This window comes from Mytilus trossulus, chromosome 13 (genome assembly GCF_036588685.1).
Source record: "Mytilus trossulus isolate FHL-02 chromosome 13, PNRI_Mtr1.1.1.hap1, whole genome shotgun sequence".
In the NCBI taxonomy this organism is placed as follows: domain Eukaryota; kingdom Metazoa; phylum Mollusca; class Bivalvia; order Mytilida; family Mytilidae; genus Mytilus; species Mytilus trossulus.
In genome coordinates, this window is record NC_086385.1 from 59,941,815 (window position 1) to 59,969,514 (window position 27,700).

The 27,700-nt window shown below is 32.2% G+C and overlaps 1 protein-coding gene across 4 annotated transcripts in view; it reads left to right on the plus strand.

Moving 5' to 3' along the window:
* LOC134695389 (cingulin-like protein 1) overlaps positions 1 to 27,700 on the plus strand; it is a 54,824-nt gene that overhangs the window by 13,996 nt on the left and 13,128 nt on the right. For 2 of the 4 annotated variants that reach the window (XM_063556623.1, XM_063556627.1), the window contains 8 exons: positions 10,718 to 10,819; positions 14,649 to 14,757; positions 15,491 to 15,606; positions 17,620 to 17,631; positions 20,111 to 20,131; positions 20,606 to 20,699; positions 22,297 to 22,358; positions 23,662 to 23,759. In XM_063556623.1, coding sequence (XP_063412693.1) covers positions 10,718 to 10,819; positions 14,649 to 14,757; positions 15,491 to 15,606; positions 17,620 to 17,631; positions 20,111 to 20,131; positions 20,606 to 20,699; positions 22,297 to 22,358; positions 23,662 to 23,759 — 614 coding nt within the window. Of the gene's footprint in view, positions 1 to 9,330; positions 9,431 to 10,717; positions 10,820 to 14,648; positions 14,758 to 15,490; positions 15,607 to 17,619; positions 17,632 to 20,110; positions 20,132 to 20,605; positions 20,700 to 22,296; positions 22,359 to 23,661; positions 23,760 to 27,700 lie in introns of those variants that run through there. The other 2 variants (XM_063556626.1, XM_063556625.1) reach the window with 2 other exon arrangements.

Sequence of the window (27,700 nt, forward strand, 5' to 3'; positions counted from 1 at the left end):
GTAATCAGCTGTCAATGCTGAGGTTGTGAATTCAAAACCAATTTATGACGTCCATTATCACTGAACTAGTATGTATATATATTTGTTGAGGGGCCAGCTGAAAGATGCATCAAGGTGCGGTTCTCACTGCATTGAAGCTGTTGGTGACCTTCTGCTGTTATCTGTCCAATGGTCAGGTTGTCTCTTTGACACATTCCCCATATGCATTCTCAATTTTGTGACAAAAATGTCGGTTATTGATTTGGGGATGTAAGGCGGGCGGCAATCAAATGTTGTCCGTGCATTAACTCATGAACCGTTTAACCAAAGCTTTTAAAATTTTAATATGTTGTTACTGACAACTAAATGAAAGTCAAGTTCAATAATGGCGATTTTTACTCTTACCATTCGGAAGTTATGGTTCTTGAAAGATTGAAAAATGGAGTTTCCAGTCGTGTCCATGCATTTACACATGAACTGTTCTACCAAAGCTTCCCAAATTTTAATATGTTGTTACTGATGACAAAATGGAGGTCAAGTTCAATAATGACGATTTTGACTTTTACCGTTCAGGAGTTATGGTACTTGAAAGATTGAAAAATGGTGTTTCCAGTCCTGTCCGTGCATTTTCTCATGAACCATTCAACCAAAGCTTTTGAAATTTTTATATGTTGCTACTGATGACAAAATAGAGGTCAAGTTTAATAATGACGATTTTGACTTTTACCGTTCAGGAGTTATGGTACTTGAAAGATTGAAAAATGGTGTTTCCAGTCCTGTCCGTGCATTTTCTCATGAACCATTCAACCAAAGCTTTTGAAATTTTTATATGTTGCTACTGATGACAAAATAGAGGTCAAGTTCAATAATGACGATTTTGACTTTTACCGTTCAGGAGTTATGGTTCTTGAAAAATTGTAAAATGGCGTTTCCATTCACGTTGTTGCATTTTCTCATGAACCATTCAATCTAAGCTTTTCAAATTTTAATATGTTGATACTGATGACAAAATGGAGGTCAAATTTGATATTGCCGATTTTCACTTTCAACATTCATCAGTAATGGTTCTTGTGATAATGCCAGGACACAAATAAATATTAATAAATCCGGTTTGCTGTCGTTGTGACAGCCTCTTGTTATAATTTGTTCAACTTTTTTCTATATTAACTATGATGTCTAATTTTCCTCTAGAAGGTATATACATTGTTTTGTATAGATACCCTCCCTGAGACTTCATCAATCAATATAAAAAAAAAATTGCTACCATGGTATAGAAAAAAGTAAAATCACAAAAATACTGAACTCAGAGGAAAAAATCAAAATGGAAAGTCCCTTACCAAAAGGCAAAATCAAAAGCGCAAACAAATGAACAACAACTGTCATATTCCTGACTTGGTACAGGCATTTTCTTATACAGACATTTTCTTATGTAGAAAATGTTGGATTAAACCTGGTTTATAGCTAGATTAAACTCATTCTTGTATGACAGCCCCATACATTCATTATATTGACAACGATGTGTGTACCAAATCAAACAGACATAATAGGTAAGAGTCCTGATTTAACTGGCATTCAAGTCCAAGACCAATCAATTAAAAGTCATGTTTCAGCCAAAATTGTACTTACTTAAATTAACAGTAACTCTGGCCCTTGGCTCCTCCGGGAACCATAGCCATTGACGAACTCCTTCCATCTAACATGATTTGATGCCAGTGTTAAGAACATATAATTAGTTTCTGTAAAATTTCTTGTCCTAAATAAAATGATTAATTACATAAAGTTTTAGGTCAATCTTATATAAAGTTTTCCCCCTTAAACATGACTAATTGATTATTTTCTGTAAAAGTTGGAAGTTTTTCACAGTTTAATTGACTTGCATTTCAAACAAAGCATTCTTAGTTTTCTTCAGTTTATATAACCTGTAGTAAGAACAATATCTGTTTGTTTAGTTTGTTAGAAGATTTTTATCTTGGTAAAGGTATAAATACAGAGTATTGATTATAATCCTTTAAAAATCTGGCAGTGCAGCTGCATGTATTTCATTTAAATATATCAAATAGGTAAGTGTAATAATTTATTAAATTTGGAGAAAATCTTGGTTATATATTTTTTTTTCAATTGTAGGTGTCATTTTGGTCTCTTTTGGAGAGTTGTCCCATTAGCAATCATACCACATCTTTTTATTATAGTCAACAAAAAAGTTGCTTCTGTTTCTTTATAGAATTGAAACCTAAAAGTATATACATATATTGATGATTTTTACTTATTATTCTCGTAAAGGTTGAAATTTATGTTAAATCCCTCAAAGATGAACATTAGATTATGTCTGTTGTTTATAATAATATACATTGTAAAAATGTCCAAAAAAAGTATTGATAGTGTTAGATGTCTAACTATTTAAAGAAATTTTTTGTTTAAGATAATCAAAATTTATATTGTATGCCGCCATGCCCATACAACTGAAACTTTGGGGGCATATTGATTTACCACTGTATGTCCCTCAATTTGTCTGTCCCATTACATTAGGGAATATAGGTAAATTCCAAATAACCCCCTACATTTTGAATGCTAGAAAGTTTTCCCTTTGTTGGTGGTTTGTATATATATTGAATGAATGATTTGTGTTTGCTTTACGCCTCATGAGCATAAAAAGGTGTGCATGTGGGTTTTGATTTTCATTTATATCTGCTCCAAGTGACCATTAGTTGATTCACAACAGAAAACACAAATAGCAGAGCAACAATGCTTGTATCCCGATGTTGTTCTTCATTTCAAAGTCTATGTGAGGTCTTCCAGGGGCAGATGCAGCCCATTTAAAAAAATGGGGATTCCCAAACAAGGACAAAAAGGGGGGGGGTTCCAACTATATGTCCCCATTCAAATGCATTGATCGTCCAAAAAGAAGGGGGGTTCCAACCCCCGGAACTCTCCCCCTGGATCGGCCACTGTCTTTAACATGGAGACAAATATTACTGCAGCCCCATTAATTACCAGTTTAAGTGAATTTTCTACAAATTTATAGTATAAATATGTTTGGCTAAAGAATTGCTATGTTTATGCCCTACAAAGGGGCATATATAATGTTTCTTGGTCTGTGGCTCAATTCATCCATTCGTATGTCTGTCCCACTTCAGGTTAAAGTTGGTCAAGGTCACTAAGTTTCAGTTGAAGTTGAAGCCCAATCAACTTGAACCTTCGTACACTGCGTTTCCTTTGCTATTATCTCTCTAATTTAAAAGCCCATTTATAGTTATGACCCCAATTTGAAGGTGACATTGAACACAGAAAAGGATAGTACTATGGACACATTCTTATTATATACTATCGAAATTACATGCTGGGGAGAGATATCTCTGTTTTAACAGTTTATTTTATGTAGACAAGGACCCACAGTGCTCATTATACATGTTATATTATTAATTTTATTAATCACCATTTTCAAATTTACCAATTTTATTATTCATTACACAATTGCATGTATAAGACCTCTTTGTAGCAAATATTTAAAATTCTCTATAAGATCATTAAAGATGGTTAAGAAGAATAGCATTGATTTAAACAATTTACTAAACATGTTATTAATAATGAAACTTAATAGAAAATCTCATTAAAAATGTCTGAGATTGAAAGTCACTCACAGTATTGATTTATATTAAAGTTTTATATCTAAAGACATTGTACATGTATTTTGTAGCTAAGATTTCAATTTAATGTTCACATGCAGAGCTCTGGTGCACATGGGTACTAAAATGTGTATTCCTTAAATTATTTGAATTTGTGGTTTCCTCTAAACACAAAATCCATGAAATTGGAATACCAGATACTTTTAAATGAATCCACAGTACATACTGTACCTAAAATGAAATAAAAATAAGATTTGCATTTTAAAGGTTTTTTTTATAAATGAATATATCTGCTGCATATATATTATAGGCAAACATGCAGGCTTTGCTCAGTGTTGAAGGCTGTTCAGTGACCTATAGCTGTTTCTGTGTCATTTGGTCTCTTGTGGAGAGTCGTATTATTGAAAATCATTCCACAGCTTTTAATTAATTTAATTCTCAGAAAAGAGTGATAAGTCTTTATGTAGAATATGACTAATAAAATAAAGAGAGTTATCTCCCCTATTAAAAAAAAGAGTTATCTCCCCTTTTAAAAACACAGAAGAGTTATCTCCCCTTGATAAGTGTCTATAACATGCATTCTGAAAAAGTTAAATCTCTTCTTTATTATAGTCATAGTTGTCTAAACACACGTACAAGTATGTGTAACATGTAGACATTGAATCAGAAGAATATTGATTTTAGAAGTTTTGTAAATGATATGATATATATGATTTATTTAATTAAAGTTATGAAATTATTATTTTGTTAAAAATCATAAACTCTCATGCAAGTGACAGTTGAAGATTAAGTTTCAGCTTAGTGACAAGTGTGAACAGTATGTCAACCATAACTCAGACTTATTCAATGTTATTGACATAATACTTTTAACCAATAATAAAGAACTAGTAGAAAATTCAGAAGTGCTTTTTAATAAATTAAAAATATTAAAATTTTGATTTAATAATCAGTCAAAATAATAGTCCAAAGAATGAATCTTTTTTTATAAAAAAAAAGGAGATTATAATTAAATGGATATAATATTGATATTAGATGAAATATTAGTGATATTATTTTTGTTTTCTTTCAAAGAAGTAATTGATTGTATTACTGGGGTCTGTTGTTCAACTTGTCGTTAGTGCTAACGCATCGTTTAAATTTCTTAATCATTCGATTAAATTTAATCAGATGATTATAGTTATTTGAAGTTTAGATTTCAGATTGTTCAAGTTTGAACATTATCAAAATCATTATACATTTTATATTTGTAATTGCTACTTTGTTGGTGGAGCGTTTTAAAGATCATTTTGATTTTAATAAAATTATAATAACTATTTACAAATTGCTTTTTATAAAGAGTTTTAAATGAGACTGTTATAATAGATATAAACTGTTATGCTATTTAACCGGTAACCATAATTTGTTATTTAAGAATCTGATTTCCCAAGTGGAAATTCTTACAGATTTGGCAAATACAGTGGAACCAGGCTTAACTTAAACTCTTTGGGACTTATTTGTTTTTTTATTGATTGAGGTCACTTTTTAGCTCACTGTTCCAAGGGCCGTTGGTGTCTGTCGTCGTCGTCATTGTCGTCGTCATTGTGTGTCTGGTGTAAACTATTTCAAACATCTTTTCCTCTAAATCTACTGAACCAATTCCAACAAAACTTTAGCTGAATGATCCTTAATAGGGTATCTAGAATATAGTTTGTGTTTTATTTTCGGTTTCGTCAAAAAACATGGCCGTCATGACTAAAAATAGAACATAGGGGTACAATGTAGTTTTTGGCTTATATTTTAAAAACCAAAGCAGTTAGTTAATATGACCAAAATTGTCAATTGACCCCTAAAAGAGTTAGGACTGACAATTTTACACAATTTGTTTAAAAAACAAACTACAAGTTAATTGGGCACTTACACTCTTAAAACAAAAGATAAATGTTAAAAAATCAAGGTGAGCGATTCAGCCACTCAAGAGCCTCTTGTTTTTTAAAGCTTTCTTTTATTGATTTTAACTCTCTAGTCAGTCTGAGCTTTAACAGAATTTTACTGGATCACTTCTAAAGTTGATTAAATTGTTTCATGAATTATTTTGTTTTAGTCTTTTTTTGCCGATTTGACATCACGATTGACACAGGCATGGTTAAAAAATTGATTGTTCATTAAATTGACTCTAAAATTAATCTAGTTTGATATAGTCACATGATCTCATTTTTATAAGAGAATTCGTAACATTACTGACAGCTAAAAAAATTATATTTTCAGTGATTATGTGGAATCTTAACAAATTTCAAAAATTGTACTTAAGACTTACCCAGAACTGACTCTTTTTACTGTATTTAAAAAAAAAATCTGCTTTATTTGATGGAATAGTGACATTGGTGTAATAATTCTTTTGAACGATATATACTGACTCAAACTGTTTACTGTATTTAAAAAAATTTATGCTTTATTATTTGATGGAATTATAAGTGACATTCATGTAATAATTCTTTTGAACAATATAAACTCACTCAGAACCTTTCAGTGTATATTAAGGAAGCTGACTCGTGATTTTTAAAGTATTTAACTTTTTTTTTCATAAATGTATTTTTGCAATCCTATGGGTGTCTACTTTCAATAAAATACAAATATGGACTTACTAAGAACTTTTCAGTGTAAATTAATCTGTTTGACTATTTGATGGAGTTGTTACATTTACTGGATAATAACATTGAGCATGTGGATGTAGGATGTAGAATTTTGGTATTCAACACAGATTTTAAATAGGAACTTTAAGTTCACAGATTTCTATTGGGAACTTTTAAGTTCACAGATTTCTAATAGGAACTTTAAGTTCACAGATTTCTAGTAGGAACTTAAGTTCACAGATTTCTAATAGGAACTTTAAGTTCACAGATTTCTAATAGGAACTTTAAGTTCACAGATTTCTAATAGGAACTTTAAGTTCACAGATTTCTAATAGGAACTTTAAGTTCACAGATTTCTAATAGGAACTTTAAGTTCACAGATTTCTAATAGAAACTTTAAGTTCACAGATTTCTAATAGGAACTTTAAGTTCACAGATTTCTAATAGGAACTTTAAGTTCACAGATTTCTAATAGGAACTTTAAGTTCACAGATTTGTAATAGAAACTTTAAGTTCACAGATTTGTAATAGAAACTTTAAGTTCACAGATTTGTAATAGAAACTTTAAGTTCACAGATTTGTAATAGAAACTTTAAGTTCACAGATTTGTAATAGAAATTTTAAGTCTTATTTAATATTATATAAATGAAAACCAATACCTCAATAACAATTGACATTGACATTTAAAATACGGTTCAAACTACTTGTATATAATTTTTCCGTTTTATTTATTTATGATAAAGTATTCAGTGGAATTTAAATTTAGTGTTTTAGGTCATAGAGTTGTATTGAAATTAATAAATGAATTTAAAAAGTGACGATTGTGTCAACATAGATTGGAAACAATATTTTAGATTATATTTGTGACATAGAGAGAAGTCGAGATCAATACATATTTAAATCACAAACATATTGTATTAACTAAAAGTGTTTATATATCATGTAGAAAATGCATGGATGATGTTAACAAAAAACATTTCATATTGTAACATTTAAGTGATCTACTCGGAACTCTACAAGTTTACGTGGATATAAGTTTTGGAAACCATATTTAAGATAATATCTTCGACAAAGAAAGACTTAAAACCGTCAACTGTGATCATGATCAATATGTTAAATATTCAAATCAGAAATATATTGTATTAACTAAAAGTCAGTTTATATATCATGTATAAAGCATTTAAAATGCACAAATGATGTTTACACAAAATACTGCATTTAATAACATTAACACATTGAAGTGATCTACTCATCAGATCTCTACAAGTTTTTTGTGGATATAAGTTTTGAATTCAAATGATACTAATGTAGTTTGATTGGCATAAATATTTATAAAAGTGTTTATATCATGTATAAAATGCATGAATGATGTTTACACAAAAAACTGCTTTTATTAACATTGAACATGTTGAAGTGTTTATACTCAACACATTTTTTATGGATATAAGTTTTGAATTCAAATACTACTTGTAAATATTTATGTTTTGACAGTTTGTTCAAGGATTAAATCATTAGAAGTCAAATATGTTATGATTTATAGGAAGAAGAAAAAACAAGTTTAAAATTCTATTCAAGGATTCGGAGGATGTTTAAGTTGATCTTTTAAAAAATTATAATGGTGTGTGTAAAAGGAATTCAATGGATGTGAAACTATTTGAAATGAGATAACTTATTAATTTATTCATGTTGGGAAGCAAATGATTTTTTCTGTATCATAATAGAAATATTTGTTCTTATTCTAAATGATATTTTGATAGCGCTATCTTTCAGGAAAGAAAGATTTTTGTTGTTGGATTTCTGTCTCAAAGCTTAGTGTTTACCCCAGCAATATGTTCTGTTGTTAACTCAAATAAACTATGTAATACCACTTTATAATGAAGTCTGACAAAAGATGTTACAAAGATTAACATTTATAAACTGGAATATAGCAGTAGTTCTAAGTTAAAGTGCAATTATAAAAATGACTTCTGCTGCAGTGCTGCCACCTATTCACCTCCATAATTTAGGGAGGTCCCATACTATGTATGAGAGCAGTAGCAGACATACAGTATTACAATACGTTACTGGAGTTCACATGTAAGTATCATGATTGACCCTGAGTGCTGCCACCTAGTAGTCACCTCCATAATTTAGGGAGGTCCCATACTATGTATGAGAGCAGTAACAGACATACAGTATTACAATACGTTACTGGAGTTCATATGTAAGTATCATGATGGACCCTGAGTGCTGCCACCTAGTAGTCACCTCCATAATTTAGGGAGGTCCCATACTATGTATGAGAGCAGTAACAGACATACAGTATTACAATACATTACTGGAGTTCATATGTAAGTATCATGATGGACCCTGAGTGCTGCCACCTAGTAGTCACCTCCATAATTTAGGGAGGTCCCATACTATGTATGAGAGCAGTAACAGACATACAGTATTACAATATGTTACTGGAGTTCATATGTAAGTATCATGATGGACCCTGAGTGCTGCCACCTAGTAGTCACCTCCATAATTTAGGGAGGTCCCATACTATGTATGAGAGCAGTAACAGACATACAGTATTACAATACGTTACTGGAGTTCATATGTAAGTATCATGATGGACCCTGAGTGCTGCCACCTAGTAGTCACCTCCATAATTTAGGGAGGTCCCATACTATGTATGAGAGCAGTAACAGACATACAGTATTACAATACGTTACTGGAGTTCACATGTAAGTATCATGATGGACCCTGAGTGCTGCCACCTAGTAGTCACCTCCATAATTTAGGGAGGTCCCATACTATGTATGAGAGCAGTAACAGACATACAGTATTACAATACGTTACTGGAGTTCATATGTAAGTATCATGATTGACCCTGAGTGCTGCCACCTAGTAGTCACCTCCATAATTTAGGGAGGTCCCATACTATGTATGAGAGCAGTAACAGACATACAGTATTACAATACGTTACTGGAGTTCATATGTAAGTATCATGATGGACCCTGAGTGCTGCCACCTAGTAGTCACCTCCATAATTTAGGGAGGTCCCATACTATGTATGAGAGCAGTAACAGACATACAGTATTACAATACGTTACTGGAGTTCATATGTAAGTATCATGATGGACCCTGAGTGCTGCCACCTAGTAGTCACCTCCATAATTTAGGGAGGTCCCATACTATGTATGAGAGCAGTAACAGACATACAGTATTACAATACGTTACTGGAGTTCATATGTAAGTATCATGATGGACCCTGAGTGCTGCCACCTAAGCATTCAAGGTCACCTCCATCATTTAAGGAGGTGCCAATTACAATGTATAAGGTTCAGTCTGTCTAATCAGTTATTCACACTTTTTTCTTTGTTTTTGAAGATATTGATTTGATATTTGGTACATTGTTTTATGCTGACAAATATACAGATCAAGTATATTTGATCTTGTCTGATAATTTTGTGCAGAGTTACAGTCCTTGGACTTAAAAAAATCACTCAAATATTTAGTTTTCCACACTTAATTTGTTGCGCTTAAAGATATTGATTTAATGATTGGTATATTGTTCTATCATGACAAGTTACAGATCAAATCTAAATTTTTTTCCTGTCTGATATTTTGTGCAGAGTTATGGTCCTTGGACTTAAAAAAATCACTCAAATATTTAGTTTTCCACACTTAATTTGTTGCGCTTAAAGATATTGATTTAATGATTGGTATATTGTTATATCATGACAAGTTACAGATCAAATCTAAATTTATTCCTGTCTGATATTTTGTGCAGAGTTATGGTCCTTGGACTTAAAAAAATCACTCAAATATTTAGTTTTCCACACTTAATTTGTTGCGCTTAAAGATATTGATTTAATGATTGGTATATTGTTCTATCACAACAAGTTACAGATCAAATCTAAATTTTGTTCCGGTCTGATATTTTGTGCAGAGTTATGGTCCTTGAACTTTCACTCAAACATATAGTTTTCTGCACTTTTTCGTCACGCTTATATAATTGATATTGATTTGATTTGATAATTGGTGTATTATATTATCATGACAAGTTTATATAGATCAAGTCTAAATCTTGTTCCGAACAACTATTTTCTGCAGAGTTTTGGTACTTTGATTTAGCAATTTCACTTAAAAAATCAGTTTTCCACACTTTTCGTCATGCTAACAGATATAGTCCTTATATTTGTTATATAGTTTGCACCATGAAAAGTTATACTGATCAAGTTAGCATATTGTTCCAGTACAATTATTCTCTAACTGGTAGGGAACTATGTATGGCCATGCAATACTCTCAGAATGCTTGTTGAAGTATAGTTTGAAAGTTAAAAATGTAGATTATTTATAACTTTTAACAGTATAAAATATAGAGATGTGGTTACCAATGTCAGACAACTACAATCATGACCAGAGGAATGGTAGAAGCAATTTTGGACCAATGAGAATCACTAGATTACCTCCCTTTTATCATTTCAGATCCCATATAACTGCAAGGTTATCTCTACTTTTTATTCTTTATTTCAGATCCACGCCATCAAGTTACAATAGATCTTCCCGTAGTAGTTTAGGTACTTCATCAAGAATTAACAGACCAAGAACAGCAGCTGCAGTTTTAACTAATAATGAGTATGTAGTAGAATATATGTTACTAAAAGAGGGGTATAGACTACCATAGGGACATTCAAAGTGGAAAAATTACCTGACAACACAAAAAAACATGGCTAAAAATAGGCAAACAAAAACAGCAGTATACACAACACAACACAGAAAATAAACTGACACCATGGCTAAAAAAAGGCAAACAAACAGCAGTACAGACAACAAAACTAAACACTGCATAAGCAACACAAACCAAACCCCACTTGAGGTGATCACAGGTGCTCCGTAAAGTAAAACAGATCCTGCTCCAAATGTGGCACCTGACGTGTTTCAAATGTTATTACAAAAAAAAAAAAAAAAGTATAAGGATACCATAGGGACATTCAAAGTGGAAAATAAACTGACAACACCATGGCTTAAAAAAAGGCAAAAACAAACAGCAGTACGTACAACACCATATAAAAACATTGAGCAACTTGAAGCCTACCTAAATCGGGGGGGGGGGGGGGGGGGGGGGGGGATATTCAATAATATACTCCAACTCTTAAAGTTTAAGGGCTATATTGTAATCCCCTTATCCATTTATCAGCCTTTTCTGTCACTTAACTTTTACAATGAATAGAATGAATCCTAAATAATAAATGGAAGATTGCTTATTGGGATTTTAGGAAATTCGGTATACAGTTATATGTATCAAAAATCAGAATATGAGTTCACCTAGTATGCCTAGCATATTACACTACTACATTAAAATTTGTTCTCAGCAAAATTCACACTAATCAGTTAAAACTCACTGCCTGAAATTCTAATGTTTAATTCTACTGATTTATATTATGATTATTATCTGGAGAGACTTTTGACCCATTTTTTTTAAGCAGTAACGTTATGTCTACGAGATTAAGAGTTTATACTGATTAAATGGTTATACCTATTAATTTTTATAACAGAGTTAAATCAGCGAGAGAGTTATTGTAACCAGTTTTATCTGATTAAAAGATTAACAGTACAAGGGTAACAGATTAAACCAGATGATCTAAGTCAATGTTCACTTGTCCTACATTTCTTTTAATAAGCATGGCGTTAATTTTTTTACATAAATAAGGCCGTTAGTTTTCTCGTTTGAATTGTTTTACATTGTCTTATCAGGGCCTTTTATAGCTGACTATGCGGTATGGGCTTTGCTCATTATTGAAGGCGGTACGGTAACCTATAGTTGTTAATAAATGTATTTGTGTCATTTTGGTCTTTTGTGGATAGTTGTCTCATTGGCAATCATACCACATCTTCTTTTTTATTATGCCCCACCTACGATAGTAGAGGGGCATTATGTTTTCTGGTCTGTGCGTCCGTTTGTCTGTCTGTTCGTTTGTCTGTCTGTCCGTCCGTCCGTCTGTTCGTTCTTCCGTCTGTCCCTCCTCAGGTTAAAGTTTTTGGTCAAGGTAGTTTTTGATGAAGTCCAATCAACTTGAAACTTAGTATACATGTTCCCATTGATTGATTGATTGATTGTTGGTTGCTTAACGTCCAGTGGCAAATATTTCATGCATATTCAGGACGAGAACAAGTTAACAATAAATACAATATGTAGGTTGTTGTAATAGAGGCCATCTAGGATGATGGTCGGAGAAATTTGGACTGCCACTGGGAAAAGAGGGTATATTGGATAGGGACAGAAATTTTGCCTTGCAACAGGCCACCTACGGACCACTCAAAGAGTTGTTGCAAGGGTTCTTAACGTGCAAAGAGCGTGGCACTCTCTTTACACGAGACATCGGATTTAACGTCCCCCTTCTGACCGGACGTGACTGCGAACTTGATACATCCCGCACAGCCAAGCGGACGCCCCACTTCGGCAAGCGTTTTACTGCCGGTTGGGAGAAGACCAAGTGACCATATTTCTATACCCCAGTCACCCTTGGGGATTGTTCCCATTGATAAGATCATTCTAATTTTAATGCCAAATTAGAGAATTTATTCCAATTTCACAGTCCACTAAACATAGAAAATGATAGTGCGAGTGGGGCATCCGTGTACTGTGGACACATTCTTGTATAGTGTATATCTGAATCATTACAGTTATTCATATAACCTATGTGTAAAGGCTGTGTCATTGATTTTTGTTTTCTTACAGACATTAATTACTCCATAAATGGCCCATATCATTCTAATTACAGTGGCGGATCCAGAAATTTTCATAAGTGGGGGCCCACTGACTGACCTAAGAGGGGGCCCGCTCCAGTCACGCTTCAGTGATTCGCTATATAAGCAACAAAATTTTTTTCACCAAAAGGTGGGGCCTGGGCCCCCCCTCTAAATCCGCCTCTGAATTATTCATATAATGCCGTTGTTAAACTTCAAAATAAATAAACATCCCAGTGTATGATGTTTTGTGGATTGTTTTCTCATTGACATATACCGCACATATAGTTTTATTCATTATTTAGTCAAAATTCAAATTATAATTAAATGATCGAAAAAATTAGAGAAAATGAAAAGGGGAAGGAAGCCCCATTTTAGATTATATAACTAGAATCAGTCAATGAACATATCCAATGACAATTAAAAGTTATAACATACTTATTGTTCACTCTCATGTATGTATTTTTTCAATCAAGTTTATCTCTATTTTCACACATAACAATGCATTGATATGATTATATCTCTACAGTCACATGACAATACATAATATGATTATATCTCTACAGTCACATGACAATACATTGATATGATTATATCTGTACCTCATTAAACTCTCTGTTAAACACTCTTTTAAAGTTTAATCTTCAATATAAATTCAAAAATGGCAGTTCATTTTACAATGTTTTACTAGCCAATGAGTTGGAACACTGATTTTGTATAAAAGAACAGATTTATAAGCTATTATAAAACTTTTGAAATTTTACATATTTGATCAGATTGAATTTCATTATTTGATGTATTTTCATAAATAAATATTTTGATTCATAGCAGACTAGAATATCACTGTGTATTGCTATTAAAAAATCTAAGTTAAGAAGTAGATATATATATGTACAAAGCTTAAGGATATTAAAACATAGTTGAAAGAAAATGTTTAAGTTTCAATATAAATAAATTTAAGATATTAAAAAAAAGGTACCTCAGTCCATTTGAGAATCCACATGTATACAAGATATGGATGAAATCATAAAATAAAATTTCAAAGATTTATTTAAAACTTGAACAGAAGTTTCACTCACTCACTGTGATCAATAAATAATTATTTGGAGTAAAAATTTAATGATAATTTACTTGCAATCTATGTTTTGACAGTCAATATTATAAGTTTACACTAATCTAGTATCAATTTCATGGGAGACATTGGTTTTTCATGGAACCATTACAAAAGTTGTGTTCTGTGTATTTGTTATCCAACAACTGCTCTTAAATTTTTATGCCCCCACCACAGTGGAGGAGGCATCCAGTTTATTATAAATTTAACCTTTGTTCATCAAAATGCTTATTACAACAAAACACAGATCAAGTTTGAATTTTGATGATGTCACTTTAAATGTTCTAGAGGTAATGCTCCTTTATAAATTGAAAAATTGCTGAAATTTTCGTTTCTGTTCTCTAAACAAAATTGCTTCAACAAAATGTTATGGAATTAATACACAATACTTATTACCACAAAACACAGATCAAGTACAAATTTGGATAGCATCAGTTTTACTGTTCTTCAGTTATGTTCCTTTATAACTTTATATGATATGCTAACAGGGACATCTTCTCCCCATTTATTTTTACAAATGATAATTATAAACAAACAGCATGAACAGTGAACATAGATTTATAAGATTTATAAGATTTTGTATGATGATATATTTTATTGTTTCAGGTGTGACCGAGTTTCCCAGGTAGAACATGAACCGACCAGAAGACACAACTTAGAGAACCACATGCCTCTCAAGAGAGCAAGACCTCCACCATGGCAGAAAAACTTAGATGTTGGTATAATATTTAATTCAACAACAAAAAAAACATTTCTACCTATAAATATCTTTGTATTGAGATTAATAAGTTTAAAATTTGATAAAATGATAATCATTAGAGACATGACCAATTATCTCAGAAAGAAAACCAGCTTTAAAACTTGAATTTACAAACATGCATTTATATAACATTGTTACGACATATCAGCTAGATAGAAACAAGGGAGTCCCAAAACATTAAAAATAAAAAAAGATCAAAAATTTGTGTTGCATCTGGCTTGGGCCATCAAAGTCTTTGGGTAGAAAAACCTATGTATTTCAAAAGTTCTAAACATTTTATGAATTAACAGAGAATTATACAGTATTAATGATACATTGTATTTAATGTGCGCTCAAGCAGAAACACCTAAAATAACCAAGTTGTTTATTAGACTCATTCAAGACCCAAGGCTTATAATTTTGTATGTCAAATGCATTTAGTATATTACCATACCTTTTCATCAAACAGACAGACAGATAAACAGAGAAATAAAATTAGATACTGAAGATTCCTTTATTTTCATTGGTTCCTTAATTAGACCCCCGCTTTCAAAAAAGGGGGGGTATACTGTTTTACCTCTGTCTGTCAGTCCGTCCGTCCGTCCATCCGTCCGTCAGTCAGTCAGTCCGTCCGTACCATTTGTTTGTGGTCCTGGGTATATCTTGTCTAGAAGTATGTCATATTGTATTCCTTATTTTATACTTGTAGCCTCCCATGGTACCGTTTGTTTGTGGTCCAGGATATATCTTGTCCAGAAGTAAAACAAAGTTTGCCATGACAATCAAAGATGAGTTCTTTGAACCTCCAGAAGAAGAAAGTGCCAGGTAACCATAACAACAGTGCCATCTTGTATTATTTACCTTTTGTTAAGATTTAATATCAAATATTGACTGTCCAATTTATAAGATTTTGTATTTTGATATATTTTCATCTTTAAAAAATGGAGCACTTCAGAACACATTGTATGTGTGTGGATTATAACGATTGAAGTAACTGTAAAGGGGTTATTTTCACAGGGTGTAAATTTTCGCTTATTTTCACAGATAGAACCAAAAATCGCCAAAATGAATTCCACCAATTCAAAAGTGCACATGCAAAGGTATTGATATAATTTTTAAATCCGCCAAAATTAAAACCGCCAAAATATATCTTATACTTAATTCAATGTACATTGTCAAATTTTACACCTGTGAAAGTAACCTGCTTTACAATATCATTGTCAAAAGATATATATAGCACACATACCTTACCCAGACTTATATATACACAGCTTCAACACTGACAATTTATCCTTGTCTAAAGAACTTTTATCAGTTCATAATATATTTTTCTAAATTAAAGTGCATGTGGTCATTTTTGCATATAAACCAGAGGTGGATTTAGAGTGGGTCCCCCCTTTTCTGGGATTAGTTTGGTTAATTATATGAGAAATCATTGAAGCATGTCTTGAGAGGGCCCCCACTTGATCCGCCACTGTATCCACTACTTCTTGACCACAAACAAAATATTTTTACAAAGTGAATTTTTGCATCCCAGAAAAATATTTTTATTTAGCTAAGAATATATAAATAGATAATCTGCTTCAGCCCACTAGATCAGTATTTCATTTTACATAGTAGATACACATATATTGGTACTAAGCGTAAAACACTTGTTCGGTGAGTTATCATATTGTCATTGTATTGTCCTCAAATTTGACCTCTGTTCCTTAGCTCTTCTCCTTTTTAAATTCACCTGGCCATGTGTGCAATACTCATCACTTGGCGTCTGTCATCTGTCATTGTCTTCAGTTAAACTTACATTGTATACTCTGAAACTACTGGTCCAAATTTAACTAAGACCTAGGTGTGTGACACAGGCTCTTTAGTGTATTTAAATTAAAGATTAGATTCCTTAGAAAATAGAAATAAATATTTACTTTAGAATTAACAAAAACAATTTGATAAATTATTAGTTTGTATAGTTTTGTAGTTTTACTAAACAATCAAACAAACAAAATTCAAATAATGTTTCAGTGGAAAAATATGTTCACGACCTGTCTGATATGGAGTGTGACTTTTTCATGGGTATCACAAGCTCCAGCTGTATTGTCTTTATGAGGGGGAATAGGACCTTTATCTGGACTCCGGGATCGGGTGTTTTTAAGCTCAGGATTTCGGGATCCGGGAATTATATTTTTGGGATTTGATGATGTCGGGATTAAACTAACTTAAGTTCTGGACCTCTGGATTTCGTGTTTTCAAGCCCCGGGATTAGAAATAGAAATTATGTTCCTTAAGATGCCACCAAGGCTTGCTAGCACAACATGTAAACATAAATGAACAATTACTACACAGTAATTTACAGGTGTTGTTGTTTTTAATGTAATTTTCTCAATTGTCTTATGTAAATCATCGTAGAAACAATTATATTTTTTGGGGTGTCTGTTATGCATATTATATGTTAAATAACTTACAAACTTATTTATCATCTTTATTACTTTAGAAAATCATTGCTAGGAAAATTTATCAATTACATGTATTTTGTGGGGCCAAGCTGAAAATACAACGCAATACAACTTTAGTTAAATCCTATGGTTTTTACCCTAAAATGAAATTTAGGGCTTTGAAATTCTTCACAAGTTTTTTTGGTGAATCCTTTTTAAAATATTACCCATCATGCATATATAAGATTTAAAAATGGTTATAGTTACCCAGCCTGTTTTTGATTACATAAACTTACCAGATAATATTTGTCAAAAGCAGTCACTAACAAGATCATAGACATTATTTCTTAGAGGAGTTATCTACCCTTTGATATGTTTAATTATTTTTATGTATAATTTTCCTTTAATGCAGTCCAGGGCCCAGGTAAGTTATAGAAATGTTGATGTTTTCTTTTACTATAACAAATTCTTCACAAACGATGATAACACATGCCCTCGCACCAGTCTATACTATATGACATATATGACAAATAGATATATAAAGTATTCTATTCTCTATTACTTTTTATTATGTATTACATTGTTTAAGAAAACATTTATAATATGAGTTACAAGAATGAATGTCTGTTTAGTTCTTACAGTTCTTCAACTTCATACTTTGTTTCGTCTTTTCAACTCTTTTGATTCGAGCGTCAATGATGTGTCTATTTTTTTTACCACATGTGCATCCGCGTACAAAATTTTATCCTGGTATCTATAATGAATTTATTTTCAAATAAATACAATTAAAGAGCAAAGATAAGAAACATGAAAATAATCCTAAAGCCTGAAGCATATATGGTAAAGAACATCGTTCTTTAGTAACCTATTTTAGAAGAAAGTGAAACCAAAACAAAAAAACTTCAGAGAAAATTCAAAACAGAAGATCCTAATTATTACTTTATTAAATGGCAAAACTAAAAGCTAATTGATCAAAGGGTAAACAAATGTCATATTCCTTACTTGGCACTTGATTTAAATTGTGGTGATCATTGTATATTTTTACATTTCTTAGCATCTTTCTTGGAAAATTTTGCAACACATACTCATTCAGTCCCAGTTAAGATCGGCATATATTACAAAGAAGATGTGGTATAATGATTGCCAATGAGACAACTATCCACCCAAGTACAAATGAAGTGAATATAAACAATTATAGACAGCCAGTGATGATGATGATGATCCAGCCTTCAACAATAAGACAAACCAGGATATGTGGTTAAGACTTTAATAACTGATTAAAATGTAGAGCTGTTAAATATATTTCTATTTTTAAATACATATATATATACTTTTAAAATGGAAACTTTCTTTATTATGAATCTTATTTAATCAGAAAACAATTTTGCTTATAGCCTGCTGTTGTTAATCTGAAAGGTGATCTAGTTTGTGTGTATTATAAATACATAATATACGAAATATCTATGACCAAGCTTAAAATAATCTTTGTTTGCTGTTTCTGCAAGAAAATACTGCACCCAGAGGCGTGCTTCATCTGGCTTTAATCGTTAAGATAAGACTTGGAATATTTTAGTTTGATTTTTTATACCCCATTTATGAGCATTATGTTTGCTGGTCTGTGCGTCTGTCCATTTTTTCGTTCATATGTCCCTCTGTCTCACTTCAGTTTAAAGTTTTTGGTCAAGGTAGGTTTTGATGAAGTTGAAGTCTAATCAACTTAAAACTTAGAACACATGTTCCCTATGATATGATCTTTTTAATTTTAATGCCAAATTAGAGATTTTCACCAATTTCCACTAAACATAGAAAATGATAGTGCAGATAGGGCATCTGTGTACTGGGGACATCTTAAAATTTTAAAGGAGATACCCAAAAAATGTTATTTAAAGAACTATATATATATATCAGAAGAAAACACAGCTCTCAAAATTTATCACAGGAAAGTAAAGTTTGAGTGATGAAAAACGTTTAAAAATATTGTCCAGTAACTTGTAATATACAGCAAACAAATTTAATTTTATGAAAGGCCTGATGGGTTTATTATTAAAATTGTGTTTTTTATTTGTCAGCTTTTTATGAAAGCTAAATATTAAACTGCTTTGCTTTGTTTTATTTTCACGGATAATTTTAACCAAGATAATTCACTTGAGCTTTTGATCATATTCTCTCTCTTTGCATGCCGATCTTTATGAGGTCTTTTGTTTTTTCGAGATTGTTCTCAAATATCATTTCTAAAAATTGAACCATGAATTGTCTTTGGTATCATTTTAACACACATAAACAATTTTGCATGATCACTGTTAATTATTATAGAAATTATGTTTAGGAATAATTCAATGAGACAGAGCACTATAATATAAACATAAAAAAATGAATCTAATGTCATCTAGAGTGAGCATATATGGTCCTCAACAATAGACAAATGAATGTCTATATAAAAATACAATCCAAAGCTCTATTTATTTTTCTGCTTGTCCATTCTGTAAAAAAAGGTTGACTTCATTAAAGATTTTAAATAATATATAAGTAATCGTGACAACTGATAAAACATGTATGTCATTCTTCTATTTATATGAAATATCCTGACATGCATTAAACATTTGCCACTGGACATTCATCTAACATTCTATAATCAATCAACCAGATATTGGAGTACTGGTACCTTGGATTGTAAAGAAAGCCAATGGAAGTTAGATGGGATTTGTTTCTCAATTAAATATGAATATAAGGAGAGGGGTAGAAACATTGGATATATGTCAATGAAACTACAAAACAAATTTAGAGTCAGCTTAAGATTTTCAACAATAGAAATGACTTATTTGACTAGCAAAATATGAGGACTTTATTAATGCAGTACATTATTTATGCTGGTTACTAAATGTGACTCTTTCTCTGTTTTTCAGAAAGAAGCTTGACAATGAAAGGTAATTATATATTACAATGTCATATGTTTTCTCTGATAAAAAATACAATTATTCTTAATCCAATTGACCTTGTCTGAAAAATGCATTTTTGTTATTCAAAAGAAATTTCAACTTGGAAAAAATCATGCTTATAGAAAACTGTAAAAATGAAATCAATTGTTTCCTCACCTTAAATCAAGGGCCAGTTAATCTGAAATGGTCACTTTGTTAACCTGTGGGTGCTATCAGATCTATACTGGTTATACTTTCCTTCCGTATTTGTAGAAAATTCTATCCTACGATCATGTTTATGGAATTAAAGGAAATATGGGGTATATATCAACAAGACAGCAACCCAACAACCACATAATAACCTTAACTTGCTAATCTGTGGTCCTTACCCACCATGGCAACCTACATGGTCTGGACAATGTTAAAACAGATTTCACCATCATTGAGAAATGTTTATTAATTTGACTGTTCTATTATTTTCAGAGATTCTTTGATATCACAGTTACAGCAACAGATTTCTGATCTGACATTGTACTTAGAGGAGGAGAGACTAAACCATAAACAGACAAAACAAAGGGTATGGTATACTCTCTTTCACCTAGGAAATCATTTCAAAAAGGAGGGAACCATAAACACAGTAGCCAAGACTACTTAATTTTTGACTGGGCATTTGATATTTAGCTTAAAAATTCCAAAGTGCTTATTATACGCCTGCTTTAAAAAAGGGGGGTATACTGTTTTACCTCTGTCTGTCCTTCTGTCAGTCCGTCAGTCCATCCGTCCCATGAATATTTTTCGTCGCATTTTTCGCAGGAACTACAATACAAGGATTTCTGAAATTTGGTTTCAGGGTTTATCTAAGTCAGCTATACCGTATGATGTGTTTTCAGATTGATCACTTGACAACTTCCTGTTTACCGAACACTTGTATGATTTTACACATGATAGCCAATTTGAAAATTTCGTCACATTTTTCTCAGGAACTACATTACAAGGATTTCTGAAATGTGGTTTCAGGATTTATATAAGTCAGCTATACCGTGTGATGCATTTTCAGATTCATCACTTTACAACTTCCTGTTTACCGAATACTTGCATATTTTTACACTATTAATATTATCCACTTTCGGCGGGAGAATCATCAGTGAGCAGTAGCTCGCAGTTTCACTTGTATTAATCTTTCATATTGTGACAGGTTGGCCACTTAGATGGAAAATGGATTATTCCCATGCAGTTATTTTACAATAACGATTCTTGGATCTTTTATTGAAGAAAAAATAAATCATTAAAAATGTTTGTGGGGTTCTTATTTTACAATTTCAATGCTTTAACTTTTTGGGAGGCATAAGTTTAGTTTGCACTCCACTTCAAAAGTATTAATAGCAATTCATGCTGTAGATGTTTTATCACATTTAACAATATAGGGAAATACACAAAAAATCAAATACATGTTTACAGTATAATAAAGAGATTGAAATGTATCTACAGTAAGAGATTAATAATTTAATGGACTAGTGAAAAGATGTATAGTTACTCTACAAAAGTCATCATTTCCTGATCTACTGCACTGCCAAAGGTACAAACACATCCTGAATGAAACACAGATTCAACAACAAATATTAAACCTTACAGTTACATTGTACTGAAAATAAGGTTATTATCTTAATTTAAGCCTTGCCTTGAACATACTATATTTAGATATATTTGTTTACTTACCGGTAACTTACAGTCTTTGACATTAATTTTCTTAGGCTTAGTTAGCTCAAGTCTATTTAAGGAATGACTGTAATATTTTTTCTGTCTATGAAGAAATAACATAAAAAATTTGGTGCACACTGAATAACCCGTGTAGCGGGTTATTTAACAGTGTGCACCACATTTTTTTATGTTATTTCGAATAGACATAAAAATATTACATCCATTTCTTATAATTTAATTCTAAATTCAATTTTAAACCGTAGAAAACCATGAAAAAACTTTGATGATGTCTCGGTCACATAACTAAATTATGTATATGGGCTGATAACAAAATAACGTCAACCAATCAGAAGATGCATTACATCCAAAATTAAATTATTGCAATATGTAAATGCAGATGCAATAAAAATGTGCTTTCTTTTCTTATATATTAAGGTGTAATTTTATTTTATCCATTATTCTAACTGATTTTGTAGGCAGAAGAATTTTTGAGGGACCAGATTGATGAATTACACAAGAGACAAAGAGAACAGACAAGGTGGGAAATCAGCTTATGTCAAGGTTCTACAAAATATACATAAACAACATTTTATAGACTCAATAGCAAAATGAAGCAGTTCATTAAAACAAATGATGGTCTTGTTGTAGCTTTATTGGTTGCCTTTACTCTTTAGTAGATATAGGAAGATATGGTTTGAGTGCCAATGAGACAACTCTCCATCCAAGTAACAATTTATGAAAGTAAACCATTATAGGTCACTGTATGGCCTTCAACACAGAGCCTTGGCTGACGCCAAACAGCAAGCTATAAAAGGCCCCGAAAATTACTTCTGTAAAACCATTCAAATGGGTAAACCAATGGTCTAATCTATATTAAAAAAAAGAGAAACGAGAAACACTTATGAACCACTTAAACACGACAACCACTGAACACCAGGTTCCTGTAAGAGCTGTAAGTGGTTAGTTTGAACGATAGAGTTTGAAATTAATATTTGCTGTGTCTGCTCTAAGCACTTAAAGAGAGAGCACTAGTTGGCCCTGTGTCAGAATGTCACATTAAATATCCAACACTTCATGTCAGTCTGGCAGCGTTCATATTAATAATCAAAATGACCAAATAACATAGAAGGTAGCTATTATTGGTAAAGTACTTCTTCTGTTGTCTATAAAACCTTCCATTTAAGGAAAACCAAAAAAATTCTTGTATCAATAAAAGAATATACACAGTTTCTCCATTCGTCCTCTCAGGAAAATATGCAAAACTATTTTCAGTTTCTTGTGAACAATTTGGAAATTAGTATTATCACTGAACTTATATATATTTGTTTAGGGGCCAGCTGAAGGACGCCTCTGGGTGCGGGAATTTCGCATTACATTGAAGACCTGTTGGTGACCTTCTGTTGTTGTTTTTTCTATGGTCGGGTTGTTGTCTCTTTGACACATTCCCAATTTCCATTCTCAATTTTATGTATACATGATCCAAGAGACACACACACAAATTTCAAAATTTGATCAATACTATTCTTTCAAATCTTAAACTGGTCTCAACACTATAAGAAATGATAGTAAAGTTTATATAATTGAAAAGGGAGACTACCTAGCCATTACTTTTGTCACTCTCTTAATATATAGCTGCTGACACAATTCATTAGATATTTTTGTAATGATTGTTATTTGTTCAGTACTTAAAGTTTTCACTGAAATTTGAGTGTCCAAAATCAGAAGCAAGATATATTTTTGGCTTTCAAAAAAGCCTTCAACAATGAGAAAGAAAAAAAATTACAGTATAATAGTTGGGTTATTTTCCTGAAATAATTTGAAAACTGTTTTTCTCCTTTTAGAGATTTAGAGGAAGATCATGAAGAAGAGATGGACAAACTAAGAAATCAGCTGGAAGCTGACAAAACCCAAATGCAAACTGCTAAAGATAAAGATATAGGTAAAGTTTTAGTAATAGGGGGACAAACTAAGAAATCAGCTGGAAGCTGACAAAACCCAAATGCAAACTGCTAAAGATAAAGATATAGGTAAAGTTTTAGTAATAGGGGGGACAAACTAAGAAATCAGCTGGAAGCTGACAAAACCCAAATGCAAACTGCTAAAGATAAAGATATAGGTAAAGTTTTAGTAATAGGGGGACAAACTAAGAAATCAGCTGGAAGCTGACAAAACTCAAATGCAAACTGCTAAAGATAAAGATATAGGTAAAGTTTTAGTAATAGGGGGACAAACTAAGAAATCAGCTGGAAGCTGACAAAACTCAAATGCAAACTGCTAAAGATAAAGATATAGGTAAAGTTTTAGTAATAGGGGGACAAACTAAGAAATCAGCTGGAAGCTGACAAAACCCAAATGCAAACTGCTAAAGATAAAGATATAGGTAAAGTTTTAGTAATAGGGGGACAAACTAAGAAATCAGCTGGAAGCTGACAAAACTCAAATGCAAACTGCTAAAGATAAAGATATAGGTAAAGTTTTAGTAATAGGGGGACAAACTAAAAAATCAGCTGGAAGCTGACAAAACCAAAATGCAAACTGCTAAAGATAAAGATATAGGTAAAGTTTCAGTAATAGGGGGACAAACTAAGAAATCAGCTGGAAGCTGACAAAACCCAAATGCAAACTGCTAAAGATAAAGATATAGGTAAAGTTTTAGTAATAGGGGGACAAACTAAGAAATCAGCTGGAAGCTGACAAAACCCAAATGCAAACTGCTAAAGATAAAGATATAGGTAAAGTTTTAGTAATAGGGAGACAAACTAAGAAATCAGCTGGAAGCTGACAAAACCCAAATGCAAACTGCTAAAGATAAAGATATAGGTAAAGTTTTTGTAATAGGGGGACAAACTAAGAAATCAGCTGGAAGCTGACAAAACCCAAATGCAAACTGCTAAAGATAAAGATATAGGTAAAGTTTTTGTAATAGGGGGGACAAACTAAGAAATCAGCTGGAAGCTGACAAAATGCAAACTGCTAAAGATAAAGATATAGGTAAAGTTTTAGTAATAGGGGGGACAAACTAAGAAATCAGCTGGAAGCTGACAAAACCCAAATGCAAACTGCTAAAGATAAAGATATAGGTAAAGTTTTAGTAATAGGGGGACAAACTAAGAAATCAGCTGGAAGCTGACAAAACCCAAATGCAAACTGCTAAAGATAAAGATATAGGTAAAGTTTTAGTAATAGGGAGACAAACTAAGAAATCAGCTGGAAGCTGACAAAACCCAAATGCAAACTGCTAAAGATAAATATATAGGTAAAGTTTTAGTAATAGGGGGACAAACTAAAAAATCAGCTGGAAGCTGACAAAACCCAAATGCAAACTGCTAAAGATAAAGATATAGGTAAAGTTTTAGTAATAGGGGGACAAACTAAAAAATCAGCTGGAAGCTGACAAAACCCAAATGCAAACTGCTAAAGATAAAGATATAGGTAAAGTTTTAGTAATAGGGGGACAAACTAAGAAATCAGCTGGAAGCTGACAAAACCCAAATGCAAACTGCTTAAGATAAAGATATAGGTAAAGTTTTAGTAATAGGGGGACAAACTAAGAAATCAGCTGGAAGCTGACAAAACCCAAATGCAAACTGCTAAAGATAAAGATATAGGTAAAGTTTTAGTAATAGGGGGACAAACTAAGAAATCAGCTGGAAGCTGACAAAACCCAAATGCAAACTGCTAAAGATAAAGATATAGGTAAAGTTTTAGTAATAGGGGGACAAACTAAGAAATCAGCTGGAAGCTGACAAAACCCAAATGCAAACTGCTTAAGATAAAGATATAGGTAAAGTTTTAGTAATAGGGGGACAAACTAAGAAATCAGCTGGAAGCTGACAAAACTCAAATGCAAACTGCTAAAGATAAAGATATAGGTAAAGTTTTAGTAATAGGGGGACAAACTAAGAAATCAGCTGGAAGCTGACAAAACTCAAATGCAAACTGCTTAAGATAAAGATATAGGTAAAGTTTTAGTAAAAGGGGGGACAAACTAAGAAATCAGCTGGAAGCTGACAAAACCCAAATGCAAACTGCTAAAGATAAAGATATAGGTAAAGTTTTAGTAAAAGGGGGGGACAAACTAAGAAATCAGCTGGAAGCTGACAAAACTCAAATGCAAACTGCTAAAGATAAAGATATAGGTAAAGTTTTAGTAATAGGGGGGACAAACTAAGAAATCAGCTGGAAGCTGACAAAACCCAAATGCAAACTGCTTAAGATAAAGATATAGGTAAAGTTTTAGTTATAGGGAGACAAACTAAGAAATCAGCTGGAAGCTGACAAAACCCAAATGCAAACTGCTAAAGATAAAGATATAGGTAAAGTTTTAGTAAAAGGGGGGACAAACTAAGAAATCAGCTGGAAGCTGACAAAACCCAAATGCAAACTGCTAAAGATAAAGATATAGGTAAAGTTTTAGTAATAGGGAGACAAACTAAGAAATCAGCTGGAAGCTGACAAAACCCAAATGCAAACTGCTAAAGATAAAGATATAGGTAAAGTTTTAGTAATAGGGGGACAAACTAAGAAATCAGCTGGAAGCTGACAAAACCCAAATGCAAACTGCTAAAGATAAAAAGATATAGGTAAAGTTTTTGTAATAGGGGGACAAACTAAGAAATCAGCTGGAAGCTGACAAAACTCAAATGCAAACTGCTAAAGATAAAGATATAGGTAAAGTTTTAGTAATAGGGGGACAAACTAAGAAATCAGCTGGAAGCTGACAAAACCCAAATGCAAACTGCTAAAGATAAAGATATAGGTAAAGTTTTTGTAATAGGGGGACAAACTAAGAAATCAGCTGGAAGCTGACAAAACCCAAATGCAAACTGCTAAAGATAAAGATATAGGTAAAGTTTTAGTTATAGGGAGACAAACTAAGAAATCAGCTGGAAGCTGACAAAACCCAAATGCAAACTGCTTAAGATAAAGATATAGGTAAAGTTTTAGTAAAAGGGGGGACAAACTAAGAAATCAGCTGGAAGCTGACAAAACCCAAATGCAAACTGCTAAAGATAAAGATATAGGTAAAGTTTTAGTAAAAGGGGGGACAAACTAAGAAATCAGCTGGAAGCTGACAAAACCCAAATGCAAACTGCTAAAGATAAAGATATAGGTAAAGTTTTAGTAATAGGGGGACAAACTAAGAAATCAGCTGGAAGCTGACAAAACCCAAATGCAAACTGCTAAAGATAAAGATATAGGTAAAGTTTTAGTAATAGGGGGACAAACTAAGAAATCAGCTGGAAGCTGACAAAACCCAAATGCAAACTGCTAAAGATAAAGATATAGGTAAAGTTTTAGTAATAGGGGGACAAACTAAGAAATCATCTGGAAGCTGACAAAACCCAAATGCAAACTGCTAAAGATAAAGATATAGGTAAAGTTTTAGTAATAGGGGGACAAACTAAGAAATCAGCTGGAAGCTGACAAAACCCAAATGCAAACTGCTAAAGATAAAGATATAGGTAAAGTTTTAGTAATAGGGGGACAAACTAAGAAATCAGCTGGAAGCTGACAAAACTCAAATGCAAACTGCTAAAGATAAAGATATAGGTAAAGTTTTAGTAATAGGGGGGACAAACTAAGAAATCAGCTGGAAGCTGACAAAACCCAAATGCAAACTGCTAAAGATAAAGATATAGGTAAAGTTTTAGTAATAGGGGGGACAAACTAAGAAATCAGCTGGAAGCTGACAAAACCCAAATGCAAACTGCTAAAGATAAAGATATAGGTAAAGTTTTAGTAATAGGGGGACAAACTAAGAAATCAGCTGGAAGCTGACAAAACCCAAATGCAAACTGCTAAAGATAAAGATATAGGTAAAGTTTTAGTAATAGGGGGACAAACTAAGAAATCAGCTGGAAGCTGACAAAACTCAAA